The following is a 22393-nucleotide window of genomic DNA, read 5'->3' as shown; positions in this document are numbered from 1 at the left end:
CCCACTATATGATGTATAGAGTTATATGGTAATAGACTGATTGAACAGTCTAGAAAGTTCACTCTGGAACCAGCCTGCATGGAGATAACAGCACCATGCATGACAGTAACCTGGGATCTGTGAATAGTTAAAGATTAACAATAAAGAGTTCATGTTTAAATATACAATTCTCAAGGTCTCATCATTGAGACATATAAAGGACCCATATTACAACACAAAGCATAAATTCTCCATGAGAATATGCTTCATTTCCTGTCATGGATGCATGAGCTAAACTTCAATAAGGGGGCCTACAGGGGCATTTATTTTTCTATTTCTGATGATTACTGAATTAGACAGTGCACATCTATGTGGATATTGTGCCCTCCGGTTATTAGCATTCATTTGATATTTTACGTATAATAATTACACATTATTTATATTTTTGCTTTCAAATCAACCATATTATGTAATTAATGCCTATGTAGCTGTGTGTCCAGAAAAGACGGTTTCTTTAGAATGTTAGGATTATGCCAACTGATTATTTTGATATTGTAATATTTTGTCAGTTGTTCAAATGATCAATGGAACATTTTGGATATATTAAGTTATATTAAATATGTCTTGTGCAGTGGTGTAATGCTATCATGCCAAATGAATCTTTGATTGTTTAATTAGATTAAATTCAATTCAATGAAATATACATATTGAGTTTGCATTGTTAATACTGAAACTATGTCTCAGTATTTTTATTTGTGTCATATCACTCATCAGCCTCCTATAGAACAAACTTTGAATTTACAGTCCCCACCGCTCTCATACTAGGTGAAAAGTTGCAACATGACACAGCTTTCCAGTTCTACATTATCCATTTTGGAGTCATCAGCATCCTAAAGCAGAGAGTCACAACAATAAAACTCGAGCCCCTACAATAAATAAATACATACAACCCTGTCACTCAGTCACTATTTCACAAGCTCCCAATACAAAGACTGATGTTGTATGACTAGTCTGCACTACTGAGATAATCAGCTCCTACATATCAGGGGCAGAATTTTGCCCTTGGCGGGGGTGCTTGGCAGGGGCGGGTGCTGGCGGTTGGGAAGCTGCGATCGGCACCTGCGATCGGCACCACACTGTTATTTTAATTGGGTGGGCCAATTAAGGCCCGCCCAGTGTAGAATGCGAGCGGCAGTGATGAGCAGAGGGAGGAGGGCAAGTGGGCTGAGTGCGAACTTTGCACATGGGTGTGGAAGAGCACTTCAATCTCCCTGAGGCATGGAGCTGCTTCAGGGAGATGAAGAGCTGTTTAAAAAAACTAATGTGCAAAATAAAAATGTCATAAAACATTTCCCTGCTCATATTACTCTGTCACATGAGCAGGGACATGTTTTTAATTCAAGTGTTAAATTTTTATTTCGGTTTTAAAAAATGCCCCCATTATTTCCTGATTTATTCTCTGTCTGACAGCATAGTTACAGTAAGGGAACTTACAGACTACTCCCACCAGTGTCTTCTTCCCCTTGTTATTTCTTACTTCCACCCAAATGGATTCCACATTTTCCGGTCAAGGATCATTTCTTGCTATCGTACTTATTCTCGTACTAACAAAGCTACCCCACCACCTTTTCCTTCCTGCCTGTCCTTTTGAAAATCACATACCCCTGAATATTTAGTCCCCAGCTTTGTTCTCCTTGTAACTGTTTCCATAATGGTTATACGATCATACCCATTAATCTCTATTTGTGCTGTTAATTCATTTATTTTGTTCTGAACACTACAGGCATTTAAATAAAGAGCCATTAATTTTGCCTTTTTACCATTTTTTCCCCCTTTGATCCTATTTGCTGCTATTTTTTTATGGTTGTACTTTTGAACTTAAAGACTCATAGAAACTGCCTCCCAGAGGGATAATGGGAGTTTCCAGCACTGAGATAATTAGATATTTGTCAGGTAAGAGATATGGAGCAAAGGCAGTTAAAGGAAGTTGAGACACAGATCCACCATGATCTAATTGAATGATAGAGGGGCTCGAGGGGCTGAATGGCCTACTCCTATTCCTAATGCTTCTAATTATTACAGGTGGAAACTGAAAAAAATTAATAATCTTTTCAATTTGCCTGAAATCAATGAGGCTTTTAAAGTGGTAAATTGAGAGTGATTAAGGTAATTGCATTTTAATAAGCTGCACAGCTAATGACTCCAAACCACGTCCGGCTACCTTCTGGAAATACGCTCGGGTGGAGCTGACTCCTCCCAACTCCTGGAGAAATCCCAGTGGCTGTTTAAAGCTTCGAGGGTCTTGTGGCATCATTTAAGGCCGGGAGTTACGAACAAATAACTGTAAAGGATGCCCTGAGGAACATGCCTGTGGCCACAGAAATTGTGATGTGGCGAGATCATTGGCTGAAGAAGCCTGATTGGATATAACGTCTGAACTCCACCCTGTGTTAGACCAGCATTCCATTGTAAATGAATGAATAATATTCTAAATTAAATAAAGTCATTATTAGGACTTAAATAAACAAATTGCCCAAAATAGCCATTGTGCCACTGTAAGGGCAGGATTTCCCCCCACCCCCCCCCCCCCCCCCAACACCCCCCACCCCACCCACCCCAAAATGGCGTGTTCAATGGCAGACAGGGGGAGGGGGAATGCCACAGGAGCTCCAAAAATCAGTTTCACGCTGGCGTAAACTGAGACAGGATCTTCCACTCCCCCCTGCTATGGCGGGTCACCATTCTCACCAGATACTGGCACAAAACTGATTTGTATCCTACTAATGGGATGCAGAAGAAGGTCCGGCCAGAATCACCCCCCCACCCCCTATACCCTACCATCCGTGATGCCAGTGGGAAATGATGCTGTTCCAGAACACGCTTGGACCAAGGTGGTGTGTACACATCGGCACTTACCTGGGGCTGGCTGGCTCCGGAGTTCGGGATGGAGGCCTCCAACGACCATGGACCCTGGAGCACGCAGCAGTGAGCTGGGGGAGCATCTATCAGGTGGATCTTCCAGCTTCAGTGTCTTTGAGGAGGTCCATCTTCCAGCTTTAGAGTGTTCCTGGAGGTCCATCTTCTGTCTTCAACAGTGGATCATTTATCTCTGGGTGCCTTTTAAAAATGGCACCTGGATATGATGGTGGGGCGCTGGTTATCCAGCCCACCCCACCCTGCAACATGCTGCAAAACCTCCAATGCATCTTTCGTGAGGCCAGGGCCGTGCAATACAGAACAAATTCCCACTGGCTTCAGCAGCAGGAAACACTCCCTGTTCCTGTCTCCGCCTCCACCACGGGACTTAGTCCCGGAATGGAAAATTCCACCCAAAGTGTGGGTGATATAAGTGGTGATGACTGTATAAATATTTATGTGTTGCAATTTTACATTCAGCAGTGGTGAAAATTAAACACCCCTCACCCCCATCATCTTCATTAAACATATTGCTAAACTGAAGTTAATGGACAGGAATATTGGGCTGAGTTTATAACAGGCAGCTAACCTGTTACTGCCAGTATTCTGCTGCCAAAAGTGGAAATTACCTTGTGATGGCGGGGGGTGGGTGGGTTGAAATCTTCAACTTCGGCTTAAAATGGACAGTGCATCCACCACCTTTAAACCAGTTTGAGGAGCAGTGTCTGAGTTGAATCTTTCTAACAAGCTGCAAGCACCAAATGGGAACTCAACTGTGATTTGCTGATTTAGGATTAGTGGGGATTTGGCTGCTTTGTCCATGGAGCTGACCGGCAGGTTGGCTCTGTTTGTAGGAGATGGGTGGTGAGAACAGGCTGGCACAGGGCCAGAAGATTATAAAAAGTCTTTAAAAAAAAACAGAATATGTCTCTTCTGTGTGGTCTCCCGAGGTCCCTTTAGGGACCTGCTGGTTAGGCTGCTCAAAGCTTGTACAATTGGGACTAACATGCATGGTGCATGTTCTGCCCATTTATACAGTAAAGATGCATTCAAGTTTTTACAGATTTAAACTGCCTCTGGCTTTTATTGGGTGGGATTGTTGGACATCCATTTAAATGTCTGCCTGAAAATTAAATCAAGTGGGGAAGTGGGTGTCCACCAGAGTTACCTATGACAGTAACCCATTTTTCATGTGAAAAATGGATGGCAAACAGTTGAAAATCCACCATCCAAAGTGCCTAGTTCAATGGTAATAATGGATTCATTTCTTGGTTGAAAATTGTGGTGTGCAGTCAGTGAATTCAGAAGAAGCTTCAGTCATTCCAGTTTCCTGTAGTGAGATTGCTGAAGTGCATCGTGCTCTAGTTTAAATCTTGTTTTTTCAGGTATATTCGAACAATGTATTTGGGCATTCAGAGCAGGAGAAAGAACGAGCACCAGCGCCGATTTTACTGGGCCATGATGTACGAGTATGCAGATGTGAACATGCTGCGCCTTCTGGAGACTTTCCTGGAGAGTGCGCCACAACTGGTGCTACAGCTCTGCATAATGATCCAGAAAAACCAGGCAGAAACCTTACCATGTAAGTGTCTATGTTACATATATGCGTTCATTTATATCTGCAGCGAGTGATTTATGAAGACAGCATCCATATTATGGTGTGCATCTTCAGAGATTAAAAGCACACTGTATGTTAAAAATATTTGGCAAGCTTTTCCTCATTTGCTTGCAAAACAGAATGCCATGACATAAAGCACATTAAAATATGTAATGATGTAGTTTGTGCATGATGTCACTGAGATAATGATACACATTTCTTCTATCTCAACCGCTCAGAAAGATTCTGCCAAATACATATTCATTGCATTGTTGCCCCTTTGCAGCAACAGGATTTAGCTGAGGCTTTTACTTTTAGTTGGAAGCATCTAGCGTAACCGTTCAAAATTAGGAACTGCGTGCAAACTGAAAAAATGTTACATATTACACCTACTTGGAATGCTTTTGCAAAATGATACTGAGAAGAGCACTATGCCTGAAAATGTTATCTTAAAACCCAGTTGAGGCATTTCAGTTTATTCTGAAAACCCAACAAATAGGATGCAAATTGGTTGAATACATGTGGATTTTTATCTGCTGATCTTTTATGCCCAAGTGAATAAATTGTAATCCATGCAGGGGAAAAACATTGTCCCTTTAAATGTCTGTCACCTTGTATTGCTGGCTTAGTACACTGTTGTTCCCTAGCCTTGTGTATATAAGATGAAAAATGATGCATGAAATCAAAAGGTACATTGTTGCTGAGTAAGACAGGGGTCAAAAGGTATTGTGACTACAGTATACAGTTCTATTTAACCAACATTAGAAGTGATATTGTTGCCCTCAAGATGTACAGAGGCAAGAAAGTGAACCAACTCCGGGAATCTCAGTTGTGAGGAGGTGAAGCAAATTGGGCTTATTCTCACTGTCAAAGGAAATTTGAAGATGACCTCATGAAGTATTGATAATTCCAACAGAATTGACAAAGTTGATCAAGATAAATAATTTACAATAGTAAAAGGGTCAAATAGCCATGAACAAAAGTTCAAATAGGCAGTTGAGTAAAAAAGGCTATCATGTGAATATTTCTTTACACAAGGCATAGTATAATTGTAGAATTAAGTTACCAGGGAGGGCTATTGAAGCAATTAACTAGGTTCAGAAGGTAACGGGGCATGTTTCTGGAGAGCAATGAGACTGGGAATGCAAGTGTGAGGCAACTACGTTGCTTTGAGATTTTGGCTCCATTTTTTGCTCCTAAAAGTTCCCAAGCTAGAAAGTTACCACTTTCACATACGGCCATCAGCCTTTTCTGTTGCCAAACACTGGTGTTTGCATTCACTCTCAAATGAATACAGAAATCTGCTCTGAATAATTCATTTGGAGCTCTCAAAGACTTGAGATCTTAAAACACAAATGAAGGGCAATGCTGATGATCTCTGCTGTCTCAAAAACGCAGTTTTAATGGCCAGGCCAGGCCCACCACTTATGCCCCCACTCCCCCCAGCCCACACTGAAAACATTCTGTCTGTACCTCAGGTAGCCTCCTTGACATGCAAAAGAAAAAAAAATTAAAATGTGAACATCCTCCCCTTCCAGGATCGAGGCTATGGCCTATGTTTGGGCCTCAGTGTGGAACCTGCAAAGTTACTGCCGAGGCCAGTATGACTGTTCCTTCTGGGTGTATCAGCTGCTAATTCCTTTATCGGTGTTTGGCAGGTCAGAGCCAAAGGAACTTCCAATCTTGGGAAACCATGCATTTGGTTCATCGTTTAACCTTGCTTAAGACAGAGTCAAAGATCACTCCCAGGCAAGGTGAAGACCCAACATATCTGAGTCCTGACCTAGTTTGCACATTTTACCACCACATTCTCACCAGAGTTACCAGGCTGAGTGCTGAGGATTTCTGGCCACATTATGTAGTATTGGAAAAATGAGTTGCATTGTTCAATACCTCTACCTTAGCAGGATCTTAGACTCATTAATACATTACATAGAGTGAGACTGTTAAACACAATCATGCTTCATCAAAAGCCCTGGCTAGGTCCTATTTTATGTCAACCCGTTGCCAGCAATAGATGCTCAGAATCATCCACTGGAAACTCAATTGGTACCTTGTCCAGAGACACTTTGCTCCCTGTATTGGTCTGAGGTGGTATCAGTCTCAGTTGTGATACTGTAACTGAAAGGCCTGGAGTTAAATTGGCCTTAGACATTAGTGTAAAATGGACAAGAGCAAAACAGCAGACCATTTTACATCCTGCCTCATTTGCTTTTTCATCATTATTAATATCAGTACAACCAAGCACAACAGAACGGTGATGAGAGACTGATCGGTTTTATGATCTTTAGCCTGCCATATCTGCTAGTCCATAGGATGCTGGGGGAGGAAATAGTACTACAAATCCAGATTTAAGCACAATGCACATTCTTTTTGTCTCAAATAGGCAGAAGGATTTAAATTGCATGTAAATATCACAAGGGTGATGTCATTTTAAGAGTTACAAGGATCACAGGTGAGCTTGGCTGGAATATTTTACTTAAACAGCAGTAAAATAATTAAGGGCCTCAGCAATCACACTAATTGAAGTTTGATAGGGAACAGTGTGGATACTAAAAGAGTTTTTCATTTATTCATTCACGGGATGTGGGCTTCACTGGCTGGGCCAGCATTTTTATTGCCCATCCCTAGTTGCCCTTGAGAAGGTGGTGGTGAGCTGCCTTCTTGAATCACTGCAGTCCATGTGGTGTAGGTACACCCTCAGTGCTGTTAGGAAGGGAGTTCCAGGATTTTGACCCAGTGACAGTGAAGGAACGGTGATATATTTCCAAGTCAGGATGGTGAGTAACTTGGGGGGGGACCTTCCAGGTGGTGATGTTCCCATCTACCTGCTACCCTTGTCCTTCTAGATGTGGGTTTGGAAGGTGCTGCCTAAGAAGCCTTGGGGGAGGATTTTTCCCTCATTGGGCAGGCCCAGGAGCAGCTGCTGCCCATGACTGGGCCCCAACTGCGATTTCACACTGGCTAGCCAATTAACAACCAGCCAGTGTGAAACGCGCACTGAGAGTCTCAGCGCTGCCGGGGTGGGGGTGGGTGGAGTGCAAGCTGAAGTGTGCGTATACACAGGGGTGTGCTCACTGAAAGCTCCCTGAAGGCACAGAACTGCCTCAGGGAGCTGAAGATTTTTTGAAACAAAATTAAAGATGTTAAAAATCCAGAAAAATGTCCGCACAGCGGACTCTCACACCTTTACATGGTGATTTTTAAAATCCTGCCCAAACATTTTTATTTTTTCATTATTTAATTACGTGACTTCATCCTGCCAGTGGATGAGGTTTCACAAAAGAATGCAAAGGCCCCCTGGCCCATTCGCCAACCCGGTAAACATAAGGTTGGACGGGCAGTGAAAAATTCAACTTAATTACCCGCTTATGGGCCTTAATAGGCCTCTTAATTGCCAGTGGGCGCGTTGCCAACTCTCGAGCACTCCCACCAACTGAAATATCGTGTGCGTACACAATGACATCGGGACACTCACCCGACGTTATCACTCGCTATTTCATGCTCGGGGGTGTTGGGCGCACACCCACATGCCAAGCTGAAAATCCTGCCGTTGGTGAGTTCCTGCAGTGCATCTTGTAAATGGTACACACTGCTGCTACTGTGCGTAAGTGGTGGAGGGAGTGAATGTTTGTGGATGTGGTGCCAATCAAGCGGGGCTGAATTGTCCTGGGTGGTGTCGAGCTTCTTGAGTGTTGTGGGAGCTGCACTCATCCAGGCAAGTGGGGAGTATTCCATCACACTCCTGATTTGTGCCTTGTAGATGGTGAGCAGGCTTTGGGGAGTCAGGAGATGAGTTACTTGCCTCAGGATTCCTACCCTCTGATCTGCTCTTGTAGCCACTGTATTTATACAGCCAGTCCAGTTTAGTTTCTGGTCAATTCCAGGATGTTGATAGTGAGGGATTCAGTGATGGTAATGCCATTGAACATCAAAGAGCATTGGTTAGATTGTCTCTTGTTGGAGATGGTCATTGCCTGGCACTTATGTAGTGCGAATGTTACTTGCCACTTGTCAGCCCAAGCCTGGATATTGTCCAGGTCTTGCTGCATTTGGACATGGACTGCTTCAGTATCTGAGGAGTCGTGAATGGTGCTGAACATTGTGCAATTATCAGTGAACATCCCCACTTCTGACCTTCTGATGAAAGGAAGGTCATTGATGAAGCAGCTGAAGATGGTTGGGCTGAGGACACTACCCTGAGGAACTCTTGCAGTGATGTCCTGGAGCTGAGATGATTGAACTCCAACAGCCACAACCATCTTCCTTTGTGCTAGGTATGACTCCAACCAGCGGAGAGTTTTCCCCCTGATTCCCATTGACTCAGTTTTGCCAGGGCTCCTTGATGTCACACTCGGTCAAATGCTGCCTTGATGTCAAGGGCAGTCACTCTCACCTCACCTCTGGAGTTCAAATCTTTTGTCCATATTTGAACCAAGGCTGTAATGAGCTCAAGAGCTGAGTGATCTTGGAGGAATCCAAACTGAGCATCAGTAAACGGGTTATTGCTAAGCAAGTGCCACTTGATAGCACTGTTGATGACCCCTTCCGTCACTTTACTGATGATTGAGAGTAGACCGATGGGGCATTAATTGGTGACATTGGATTTGTCTTGCTTTTTGCGTATAGGACATACCTCAGCAATTTTCCACATAGCTGGGTAGATGCCAGTGTTGTAGCTGTACTGGAACAGCTTGGCTAGTGGCACGGCAAGTTCTGGAGCACAAGTCTTCAGTACTATTGCCGGAATATTGTCAGGGCCCTTAGCCTTTGCAGTATCCAGTACCTTCAGTCGTTTCTTGATATCATGTGAAGTGAATTGAATTGGCATCTGTGGTGCTGGGGACCTCCAGAGGAGACCGAGTTGGATCATCAACTCGGCACTTCTGGTTGAAGATTGTTGCAAATGCTTCAGCCTTATCATTTGTATAGATATGCCCAGCTCCTCCATCACTGAGGATGGGGATATTTGTGGAGCCTCCTCCTCCACTGAGTTGTTTAATTGTCCACAACCATTCACGACTGGATGTGGCAGGACTGCAGAGCTTAGATCTGATTCACAGTGGTAGTGAAATCACTAAGTTCTGTCTATCACTTGCTGCTTATGCTGTTTGGCATGCCCTGTGTTGTAACTTCACTAGGTTCATTTTTAGGTATGCCTGGTGCTGCTCCTGGTATGCCCTCCTGCACTCTTCATTGAACCAGGGTTGATCCCCTGGTTTGATGGTAATGGTAGGGTGGGGGATATGCTGGGCCATGAGGTTACAGACTGTGTTCAAGTACAATTCTGCTACTGCTGATGGCCCACAGTGCCTTATGGATGCCCAGTCTTGAGTTGCTAGATCTGTTTGAAATCTATCCCATTTAGCCGGGTGGTAGTGCCACACAACACGATGGAGGGTATCCTCAATGTGAAGACGGATCTTTGTCTCCACAATGACTGTGCGGTGGTCACTCCTACCGATACTGTCATGGACAGATGCATCTATGGCAGGCAGGTTGGTGAGGATAAAGTCAAGTATGTTTTTCCCTCTCATTAGTTCCTTCACCACCTACCGCAGACCTTTGTCCTTTGGGACTCAACCAGCTCAGTCTGTGCTGGTGCTTCCGAGCCACTCTTGGTGATGGACATTGAAGCCCCCACCCAGAGTACATTCTGCACCCTTGCCACCCTCAGTGCTTCCTCCAAGTGGTGTTCAACATGGAGGAGCACTGATTCATCAGCTGAGGGAGGGCGGCACATGGTAATCAGCAGGAGGTTTCCTTGCCCATGTTTGACCTGATGCCATGGGGTCCGAAGTCAATGTTGAAGACTCCCGGGGAAAGTCCCTCCCGACTGTGTACCATTGGGCCATCACCTCTGCTGTGTCCTGCCAGTGGGACAAGACATACCCAGGGATGGTGATGGTGGTGTCTGGGACGTTATCTGTAAGGTATGATTCCATGAGAATGACTATGTTAGGCTCTTGCTTGACTAGTCTGTGGGACAGCTCTCCCAATTTTGGGCAAAGGAGGACTTTGCAGGGTCAACAGGGCCTGGTGTGCTGTTGTCATTTCCAGTGCCTGGGTCGTCTATCCAGTTTCATTCCTTTCTGTTGAATTGATACAACTGAATTCACATTACTGCCAATCTGAAGTCATGTGTGGGAACAGCAGATTTCCTTCCCTAAAGGGCATCAGGGAACCAGATGGGTTTTTACAACAATCAGCAATGGTTTCCTGGTCATCATTAGACTTTTAATTTCAGATTTTTATTGAATTCAAATTCCACTGTGGTGGGATTTGAACCCAGTTCACCAGAGCATTACTCTGGATTACCAGCCCAGTGACACTACCGCTATGCCACCACCTCTTCCTGGAGATTTAAATTAATCTCTCAAACTGTAACTAAAATCAGATGATCTGGTCATTTATTTCCTACAGTAACAGAATGGTTACAGGACAGAAAGAGGTCTTTCGGGCCATTGTAACCCTGCCGACTCTCTGTAAGAGCAACTCAGCAAATCCCACTCCCCAGTCCTTTCCCTGTAGCTCTGCAAATGCTTTCTCTTCAGGTGCTTATCCAATTGCCTTTTTGAAAGCCACATTTGAATCCGCCACACTCTCAAAGAGTGCATTCCAGATTGTAACCACTTTCTGCATACTCATGTTGCTGTTGATTCTTTTGCCAATCACAAATCAGTGATGTCTGCTTCTCGATCCTTCTCTCTATCCAACCCATCCAGATCCCTCTTGATTTGGAACACATTCTCAAATCTCCTCTGAAACTTCTCTTCTCTAAGGAAAACAACTCAACTTCTCCAATCTATCCATGTAAGTGAAGACCCTCATTCCTGGAAACATTCTATTAAATCTTCTCCGCACTCTCTTTGAAGCATTCACATCCTTCCTAAAGTGTACCTCGATATGGACACAATATTCCAATTGATGCCAACCCTGTGTTTTATAAATATTCATAATATTTTGAACTCTATGCATCTAATTACAAAGACCAGGATCCCGTATGCTTTTATAAACATTTCTCAACCTGCCCTGCCACCTTCAATGATTTATGCATCATAACCCTGAGTTCTCTCTGTTCCTCATCCTCTTCAGAATTTTACCCTTGTGCTGCCTCTCTTCATTCTTCCTACTTAAATATATAGCTTCACATTTCTCTACATAAAATTTTATGAGCCACATTCCACCAGCTTGTCTTTGTCCTCTTGAGTCTATCACTATCACCCTCACAGTTTGCGATGCTTCCAAATTTTGTGTCAACTGTAAGTTTTGAAATTGTATCATGTACACTCCAGACTAGGTCATTAATATTTGTCAAGAAAAACAGTGGTTGTAATATCGACCCTTGGGAAATCCCATTTAATACCTTCCTCCAGTTTGAAAAACAACCACTCACCACTACTCTCTGTTTCATGTCACTCACCCAACTTCATATTCATACTGGCACTGTCGCTTTTATTCCATGGGCTTTAACTTTGCTGGCAAGTCTATTATCAAGTGTCCAAGTATACCACATCAGCTGCATTATCCTCATCAATCCTCTCTGTTGCCTCATCAAGAAACTCAATTACATTAGCCAAACACAATAAAAATCTGTGCTGGCTTCCCTTAATTAATCCACATTTGTCCAATTGACTGTTAATTTTGTCCCGACCATAATTTCTTAATGGTTTCCCATCACCAAGGTTAAACTGATTGACCTGTAGTTACTGGGTTTATCCTTACTCCCTTTTTGAATACGAGTGTAACATTTGCAATTATCCAGTACTCTGGTACCACCCCCATGTCTAAGGGGTGGGGAGTGGGGGGCTGGGGTTGGTGTGGTTGAACGATTATGGACAATGCCTCCTCAATTTCCACCCTTACTTCCCTTAATATTCTCAGATGCATCTCATCTGTTCCTGGTGTCTTATCAACTTTAGGTACGGACAACCTTGCTAATATCTCCCCTTCATCAGTTTTTAGCTCATTCAATGTCACAATTATCTCTTATTTTACTTTATCCTGATCAGCGTCATCTTCCTTGGTAAAGACAGGTGCAACGTGCTCATTTAATACCTCAGCCATGATCTCTGCCTCCATGCATAGACCCCTTTTTGGTCCTTAATTAGCTTCACCCCTCTTCTTACTACAGTTTTTTATTATTTATATACCTATATTACTGTTTGGGGGACCCTGCAGCATGCAAATTAACTGCTGTGTTTCCTATGTTACAACAGTAACTACACTTCAAAAGTATTTCATTCACAAGATATTTCTTCACACTTTGGTACTGTTCTGCTTCTTAGCAATGTTGGACACTTGTCTTGTACACTCATCCTTCACACCCAATGTTGCAAAGGTGATAATGATGGATAACCATATATGATCTCACTCCATCATCACCACTTTCTACAATACTTCTAGTATCACTTCCAGTGAAAAATCCAATGCACATAAATTAGAATGGCGATTCAACATTATTTGTGCAGCTTTAATACCACCGCCAACTCAAAACCACCCCACTATGGGCATAAAATGGTTGGACAAAGGATTTAAATTCTAAAAATTGAGATTGTCTCACCAAACCACTGTATTCCCAATCACTGTAGTACCTACAGTGGGAATTCAGGCCCTGGACAAGGCTCCCACTGGATGGAATGGGGGCCTACTTAAGACATAAAATTACAGCCTGCTGATGTCAATAATGCCAAGATCTAGTTGTGAGCTCCACACAGGGGGGGGTCCAATGCCATCAGCTGCCCAGCAACAGCAACAAGCCAACTGGCCAGAGGAGACCCATGTGAAGTTTAAAACATTGCCCAACTTTGAAATCTTTGTGAGCAGGAGTACTCCACCAAGTCACATAAGGAGTTCTTGGGCTTCCCCAGCCCTGTCATTCTCCCAATCTTCAATGAAGAGGAAATCCTAGCCTACCCCTCCCAACATGAATTTGGGAAATCCCCTCCACAGTCTGACTGCCAGGGACCATCCAGACCAGGGAAAGGAGACCCAGCATCTTCAATCTCTTTATGATGATATATTCCTATAAGCCAGGGTACAGCGGCAAGAATTTTCTGTTCAAGCCTGGACAGTAAAAGGCAGACTTTGATGCATAAGCTCTGCTGATGGGAAACATTTACGAAGAAAAAAAACAAAGCATCAAGTTATACCGTTGAACTTGCAGTTTTGTGTAATGATAAATTTCTGCCTTTGAAAAGTATCATGTTTCTTTTTATTGTTCGTACAGTATGTGAACTTCATGCTCTAGTGTTTGGTGTACCGTTTGTTATTTGTCAACTCTAACATGTTGTCCTCATTTTTTGTCTTAAACTGGTTAGCTGTTCTATTTTTCTCGGAAATTGTGATACTAAAATATTACCTTCACTTCTAGAGAGAGTGCCTTGATACGATAAGGCAACACGCATGTTAGCACCTTAGTGTGTGCAGCTAGTAGAGATATTGAGTTATGCTTGCTAACTTGTATTTTGTCTAATTTGATTAGTTTATTTGCATGTGGAGGTTCAACAAATGAGGAAAAATGTTCATTTATTTACAATCAAAGTTTCCTTCTTTATTCTATAAATGCAGTTCAACATCCACGTACAAAGTTTTGATCCTCCTACACCAGGTTCTTTTTATTCTCAGCTGAAATATTTAGAGCTGATCATTTTATATTTGAGTCAATTTGCTTTGTTCTATTAACCTGATGCTTTTGTCACTGCTATTTAAAAAAAATGATAATAAAACAAGGCTTTGTGCCTGGTAAGGGCTGGAGAAGCTTAAATAGTATTGTGCTTTGCAAAACTCATGTCCATATAGTTTTTATCTTGTTTGGAAAATGGCTTACATATTTGTATGTACATTCAAACAATTAAGAAATTCATACTTAAGGTAATACAACATTATTCCCCTTTAGGTATAAGTATCCCTTACTCTTTGAATAGAGTTATGCTGTAATTGGATAAGTCACATTCTATGCCATGATTCTGTCTTGGTACAAATTAGAATGGATGCCTATCTTTTTAAGAGATTGAAATTTCAAAATCTTCATCTGAAAATCCCAGCCTTGTTGATATTTAGCTCTTCTCAACAAAAGTACAAGGATTTCAATGTTTTTTTTAAAAAACATGTGCATACTGTCATAGTTAATCTCTTCAACAGGAAAAAAATGCTCTAGTCCCTGGCACCCTTTGCACGTTGTATTTAGGTTTGTTAAGATTAAATGTAGCACAAATCATTTGCATGGAAATATCACTTTGTTGCATCACTACACATATTACCTACAACATAAAATAATGTATTTGTAAAGCAAATTAAGATAGTAAATATGAATATATTTACAAATTAGATGCTGTCCCTCACAATATTTAGTTTAATTATTTTCATATTTCTATTTGTGCAGTGATTGTCTATGTCTAATATCATGGGCAGAATCTGTGAAGAGGTTTGCCTGGTGCAGAGAAATATGATGAACAGTGGTTGGAGAACATTTCAGCATTTTCTTTTCTGACCCACAAGTTGGCTCATGACTTTCCAAATTGAGCATACTGGAGAAGAATGGAATTTCTCATGTCACAGTGTTGCAAGCCAGGCAAACTACACCAATTTAAATTATCACTGCTGCCCCCAAAATCATAAGCAATCACTCCATGATTTTCTCGGGTGTAAAGTTGTCTTAGCCATTTTGGGAAATATTTTTCCTTTAAATTTACATCCAGTAGACTATATAATTCATGCATGTTCCCGGGTAAATGTGGCATTTGGAGTTCTATTGAGAAATCTTTAAGCTAAACAATCCTGCCAGGGAAATGCTAGCATTGCATTGCTAATATGTGAAGTACCAAATTCTTTAATGTGTTGTGCCAGTACATAGATACTTCAGATATCTGGAGCATACTTATGGGAGTCAAAATATATTATGCAAGTGGATGTTCAAGGGATATTCAAAATTTTTAACATCCCAACAGTGAAGAAAAATTGTGCTGTATTTGTATGCAGAACATTTTATGGAAAACATGAATTATTGTGGGATGTAATTCCCTTAAGTCCACTTTTGGTAAATATACAAAATACCATCTAAATTAAGATTCTGAATTTGAAACTGATACTTTTATAAAACAATGGAAAACGAAAAAATAAAGAATCGGACAGCTCAATAACTAATGTTCCCAATTTCAGCCTGTGGAAACCAGAATTCTCAAATGTTCAGTATGCATCACAAGTAACTTATCAGGGTTTAATCTGTGATTCTGTCCCGGGTTTAATAGAACCATAGAACCATAGAACACTACAGCACAGAAAAACAGGCCATTCGGCCCTTCTAGTCTGTGCCGAAATATTATTCCGCTAGTCCCATTGACCTGCACCCAGTCCGTAACCCTCCAGACCTCCAATGTCTATCAGGTGTAGGATAACATAAATATCAAAACTTGGAATAAGTTTACATTAGAGCGAGGCCCAAATGGGTTAAAGGTAGCAAAGTTAGTATATGTAGGATGACCATTTGAAAAATTGGGAATAGTGTAACTAAAGGTGAGTAATTTGTGTCTCTTTCTTTACATTTATCCAGATAAAATGGTTAATCCTCCCAACATATTATCACTTTCAGAGAGATGACTTGTCTGTTTAAATACCCAAAGCAGAGACTAGTTTAGCCCTGACAAACTGCACATGCATTTTTGCAGGCCAAATCCAACAATAAGGTTTGGTTATCATATGACAATTACTCACTTGGTTGCCTTTCTTAAGAAAGATGCTTAAAACTAGTCACAGTTCTTCTCTTGAGAATAGCTTAGTCTAGACAGATGGAGCTCTCTCTGCTTCTGGATATGATGTAGAATACATTCTACTATTTAATAGACCATTCTTTGTTTGGTGACAGGGGGTTGCTTCCATAGGATTTAGCTAAGTAGATGTTCTGACGTTTTAAGCTTTGTCTGCACAGTAATAGAGAGTTGTCCTCATATCCACATGATTTCAAACTGCGTTCCATTTCAGACTTATGTGGAGAAGGGAAGATGGAATGATGATTTCATGCGTCACATGGAATTCAGACAGAGCTTTGGGGACGAAATTTTGGATGTGGTCTAAGCACTGCTCTGTCCTCATGCCAGATGAGGTAGGGATATTCAGTGACTAAGCCATAAGGCTCACTTACCCTTGCATCAGACACTAAAGCCTTTAGAATGGCAGTTTTCCATGAAAGGAACTTCATTCCACATGAAGTCTGTTGAAATGTTGAAGTTTAAGTGCTTTCCCTGTTCTCAGTGGTGGTTCCTGTAAGGGGAGCCTTCTCCTCTACTATCCAGAATCAAAGCCTTTTCTGTCCTCTGTCCTAATAGTTAAGATACCCAAGGGCTAACAAATGATCTACTTACTATGATCTACTCACTGAACTTGATTTGCAACATGCTATTAAATTCCATTTAAAATGCTGCCTATACCACTGCACCGAACCAGGGTTTCAGGAACCATAGTCACTGAAAATTTTATTTATAAGCAAAAAGTTAAGCAAAGCATGCCTAGTAATAAAAATAATATATTGTACCAAAAATAGCAAGTGAATGTGTCATTCACTGCTGGAGAGGCATTTTTCAGATGAAATGTCAAACCTAGGCACTGTATACCCTCTCTACCCTCGCAGGTTGGTGTAAAATCTCATTTTACACATATTTCTTATATTTCATAGGGTAGAGAAAATACTGCACTGATATGGTGCTCAGATCTCTGTCACAAGTGGTCAACTATGTCAACCACAAGGACTTCCATTTGCTGAATGTGCAGCTGCTGTGCAACCACCACAAACACATCCTGCAGCTCTGCGCTCGGTTTCCAGGGAGTGTCCACGACTCCTACATTCTCAGTCGGTCACAGATCCCTGATGTCTTCCAGGATCCAGAGAGGGACAAGGGCTACCCACAGAGGATGTGGCTGATGACACCCGTGCGCTGGCCTCAGACTGCAGCAGAGCGACGCTATAATGAGGCTCATGCAGCATCGCGCAACTTGGTGGAGCAGACCATTGGGATGCTGAAGATGAGGTTCCAGTGCCTGGACCGGTCTGGTGGAGCCCTGCAGTACAGTCCACAGAGGGTGTCACACATCATCATCCTCTGCTGCGCCCTTTACAACCTGGCGCTGAAACAGGGAGAGGAGCTGGGCTGAGGAGGAGATGGAAGAGCTGGACATCTCCTCCAATGAGGAAGATGTCAACGGGGATGAGGGTGAGGAGGTCCTTGAAGGCACCAATGATGGTTATGTGGCCCTCGCACTGGACGGACAAGGCAGGTGTACTCGGGAAGATCTCGTGACTGCTAGATTTGTGGAATATGATGACGATATGCAGTGAGTAACATATCCTCATGTTACATGTGTGAATGTTTCACTCAAGTCTGGTTTATGGCAGCGCACATACTCTCTGTGATAATGCTCTTGTCAGGGAGATGCAGCAGAGGCCCTAATAGTCGCTCGATTGCAGGAGGATTATGACAACATGCAGTGAGGACACTCCATAGATCTTCACAAAGCCTCTGAGAATTTCTGACTCTTGTCTGGCCGAGGGCAGCTCATTTGCGCTCTGTGATCAGGGTCATATTATAGAGACGCAGCCATGAAACTTTAAATGCACCTGATCCTTTGTCCATCTTCAGCACCTGAGCCCTTCAGGTGCACAGCATCACTGGTTACAGATGCTGAAGAGATAGGGGGCCAGCCCCACCTTAAAGGTGCTGAGAGCCCACAGAGAGAATGAGGGAACTCTGTGACACCTGCCAAACATTCTGGCAGCAATGACCAGCACCATCGAGGTGCAGGCATCAGTAATGTGTCCAGGGGAGTGTGAGGCTGGACCATCACTGTGGTCTGAAGGCCGCACAGACACAGGGAAGAGACCCTGGACTGAGACATCTGCCTTTATCTTGTGCAGAAAGATTTCACATCTGAGTGACACGAACACTGCTCATCAGAACAAGGAGCCATAGACAGGGAGACATTCTTGGTAGTTTATCTACAAGAGTGAACATTATGTACAAGTGATTAATGCCCGAGCCCAGACTGTGCAACTGCATCTTCTTAATTTTCCTAACCCTGCCGCTATGTCTTGGTGCTCCCTGGACATCCACTGTGGAGGTGGAGGCAGCCTGCTGACTGCTATGCCTTGTCTGTGATGACCTTGATGGGTGTCCTCTGGAGGGCCGAGACCTGGAGGGCCCTGGCCTGCTTTCGGGGTCCTGCTGTGTGGCAGTGGCACCCTCCTCTGCCTATGGAGCTGGGGCTGCTGAGGTCACAGGAAGAGGGAATTCAGATGGGCCGGACCTGCTGATCCTCCTCCCTATGGGTGCCCAAGGGCCCCTGGCTGACTCCTTGAGGAGAAGGGGTAGCTGGAGTGAGATCGAGCTGCCCTGCACCCCTCTCACATACACACTGTTGGAGGCCAACTATGGCATCACTGATGGAGTTCAGCCCGTGCAGCAGTGCAGGAGCGATGCCCTGGACCATGGTCTCCATTGCAGCCACCATCCTGCCAGTGTTGACCTCAGTGTGCTGGCAATGCCGGCGCTATCACCTCAGCCTGAAGATGGACAGATTCCTCCATTGTGCCTTACAATCTGAGGAGTGCAGTGGACATCCTTTCCTGATGTTCCCGAGCTTGTCTTTGCAGCTCCAGCAACTGAGACATGACCGAGTCCAGAGGCTCATCATCTGACTCAGACTCAGCAACGTTCTGGCCTCCAGCAGCTCCTCCGAGTGCCGGGGACCTGGGAAGTCCCTGCCTCCACCTGCTGTGGATCAGACTGTGCGATGTGCTCACCAGATTGTGATCCCGAGGCTGCTCTAAAGCTAGGTCCCACCGAGGTGTGTGTCTCTGCGCTGGTGGAGGGTGTGGGTGACGCTGTGTTGGGACTTCAGGGAGGGTGCCTTCAGATTCCTCTTCAGATGTCCTTCAGAGCTTGATTGGAGGCCCTGGGTCATGGATTCTGTTGGCTGTTTGGCAGATGTGCCTGTGAAAGCAAGGGGAGATAATTAGTGCCTGGCAGTGGCCTGTGAAACAGGACACATCACTCACAGCATGGTTGTCTGATGGATGTTGCACTGCTGGATCCTCACTTGGTAGAGCAGCGCCGACCTTACCATCAGCACAGGACCGGTCCCGGTCATCGCCGGCCAGCTGGATGGCTCTGTTTTCAAAGTCCGTGAGGATCTTGATTTCAGGCATTCCTCCACCGGTCTGTGACCTCTCTCTCTTGTTGTGTGCCAGCTTGTCCTGCATGGATAGAGATGGGGAGAGTGTATCAGGACGCCTGTTAGGCCAGATGATAAATGTGCCTGGCCTGTGTGGGTGGTGAGTGGTCCCACAGACGGGATGAGGACAATGAAGGTGTCTTTGAGAGAGTGAATGGTGATGTCCCTTGCACTGGCAGTGAGTGAGGGCCCTGTGGGTATGTGATGGGTTTGTGAGTGTGTGAGTTGAGAGTGATGAGAGGAGTGACTTACCCTGGCGGAAGGGAGGAGATCATTCATCCTCTTGCAGCACTGGGTGTCTGTCCTCTTTTGCAGAGCGTTGGTGCTGACCACCACTACCACCGCCTCCCAAGCCGGATTGGTGATGTTGCTGCCCATCCTGCGGACAGAGCGGGGGGGTAGAGGACCCCTCTGTCGGCCTCTATGGCATCCAAAAGGCGCTTGAGGGATACATCATTAAACCTGGGGGCTGCAGTCTTCTTGCCTTTTGGTGCCATTCGCATTCAGCAGTCCTGAGTTGTGCATGCAGGTGCACTTTAAATATGGCGCCCGGCATGATGAAATGGCGAGGTGATGGCGTGGCGGGCAAATGAGAGCCCGCCCACCATCGAAGTGGCGTGTTTCCCAGGAATGCATATTTAACACGGCGGGATTGGGATGATACGGCGTGAGAAGCCGCCATTGCATCCGGCGAGTAAAAGATTTGCTTTTCCTGCTGGTTTTTGCACTCAGTACAAATCTGGGACAATTCCTAACCTGTGTTTCTAAAATCCAAATCAAAAATTCAACCTATTTGTTAGTAAATCACGGATGGAGACACTTCCCACTGAGGGTGCATTTTTCAGGCCCTATTCCTTATGTTTGGGACAGATAGCTGCCCTTTGGAACAATAGAGACAACATTCTTTTGCTGTTTGGATATATTAGTGTTTCGAGTTTCTGCTGGTCCCAGTGGATCCTCACAAATTTTAAAACTTGAAGTATAAATTAGAATTTAGCCTTTAAAAAGATGTGAAACCAAATATGAACTTTACATCCTGATCTTTACTAGCTCTCTGTGCCATCTGGAGCATAAGTCATCAGTGTGCCAGTAATTTCAGCTGCAGGGGTTTGACAACTGGAATAAGGATTCCTGCTACAAAGCATACAGTGACCTGAACAAGGCTTTTTCTAGAATGATATGAAATGGTTACAAAGGTTCAGTTTTTATCGGGATGTCCAAATTTTCCTTTTACTCTGGAAGGGAGCTTAGTCCTAGAAAAACTTAGAACCTGGTTTCATTGAAGGCACTTTCCTGGAGAACTCTCTTGGTGATTTTACAATGTTTTAATAAAAAGACAATTCAGCTAAAAGTACCCATTGTCCAAAAAAAGTTACATTTCCATCATGAGTAAGGAGACATGGGTTGGGTCCATGTGACATGAAAAGAAATGTAAAACTTTATTCTTTTGCCATGTTTAAAAAATGGACTTTCTGCTGTACAAAAAAAGATGGCTGCTGCAAGTCACATGATCATAGGACCAGGCCTTTGTTCTGGGTGCTACCACCAGTAGCTACAAGAACAAAATAATTCCTCTCTCTGCCTGTGGAACCTCACACCTCATTGTATCAGCCCCTTGTAATCAACAAAAGCAGAGGAAGTACAAGTGAACTGGCTCCCCAACCCGAACTCCCATAACAGAAAGACATCAAAACTCATTATCCTGGAGGAGATGCTAATAACCACCTCATCTCTCTCCTAAGGAGGAACAATAGAATTCTGGCCAAAAGCACAGAAACTGATAATTAAGCTGCAATCAACCATTAGTGGGTCATGTCACATGACCCAAGCTTCTGGCCTTTGGACAGTTTTAACATTACATCTTTGGTCTCACAGGTAGTCTGTTTTTTTAACATCCAACCGGGGAACCCCCAAGAAGCAGAACTCCAGGCAGAACAACAGCCTCCTCCTCGAAACTTGTCTCTGCTGGAAGATTTCCTACCATCACCTGCAGAACCGACGCAGTCTCTGTATACCTACTTCATCCAGCAGTATCAGGACCAACTGTAAATTAAACTCTACAACGTTGCTCCTCAGCCATCTGAGACCAAGCTCCTACATGATAGAATTCCTCATTGGACTCTGACTCTGGAAATCACGTGAACTAATATTCGCTACTCTGGTTCTTGTACTGTTACTATCCATAGTTGTAAAATTCTTGTTTCTACCGCCCCCCACACCCCCCACACTATGGGTAGCCTCTGTCGTTGGGCTGGGCAGGAGAGGGTGGGGGCACGGAGCTCCCTCAGAGAAATTAAGTAGATAATAAAAAATTTTAAATAATAAAGTAAAACATTATTTAAACATGTTCCCTCATGTGATAGTGTCACACGAGCTGGGACATGTTTGTGAAGAAAATGTATTTATTTATTTTATACAAGCTTCAGGAAACCTCTCCCGCCTGTAGATGAGGTTTCCTCAAAAACGCAAAGGCCACTTGGGCTCTTCGCCTGCCGCCAGCCTTAAGGTTGGACGGGCAACATTGTTAACAATTTCAATTGCTTTTATAATGGCCTTAATAGGCCATTGACAATTCAGCAGGCATGCAACCACCTCCGGCGCGCGCCCACCGAACAAAATGTCGAAATGATGCGCGATGACGTCGGGACGCACGCCTGACATCATCGCGCATCATTTTAC

General features: G+C 43.7%; 1 protein-coding gene across 3 annotated transcripts in view; it reads left to right on the top strand.

Annotated features, from left to right (window-relative positions):
* The window catches only part of LOC144680453 (XK-related protein 6-like), a 916065-nt gene that overhangs the window by 875259 nt on the left and 18413 nt on the right, over positions 1 to 22393 (top strand). For 2 of the 3 annotated variants that reach the window (XM_078541417.1, XM_078541418.1), the window contains one exon: positions 4281 to 4477. In XM_078541417.1, coding sequence (XP_078397543.1) covers positions 4281 to 4477 — 197 coding nt within the window. Of the gene's footprint in view, positions 1 to 4280; positions 4478 to 6230; positions 6247 to 22393 lie in introns of all 3 variants that reach the window. The other variant, XM_078541419.1, reaches the window with a different exon arrangement.

Source organism: Cetorhinus maximus, chromosome 5, assembly GCF_964194155.1.
Source record: "Cetorhinus maximus chromosome 5, sCetMax3.hap1.1, whole genome shotgun sequence".
In the NCBI taxonomy this organism is placed as follows: domain Eukaryota; kingdom Metazoa; phylum Chordata; class Chondrichthyes; order Lamniformes; family Cetorhinidae; genus Cetorhinus; species Cetorhinus maximus.
Note: the sequence above shows the minus strand (reverse complement) of the source record. Positions and strands in the feature narration are given on the sequence as shown.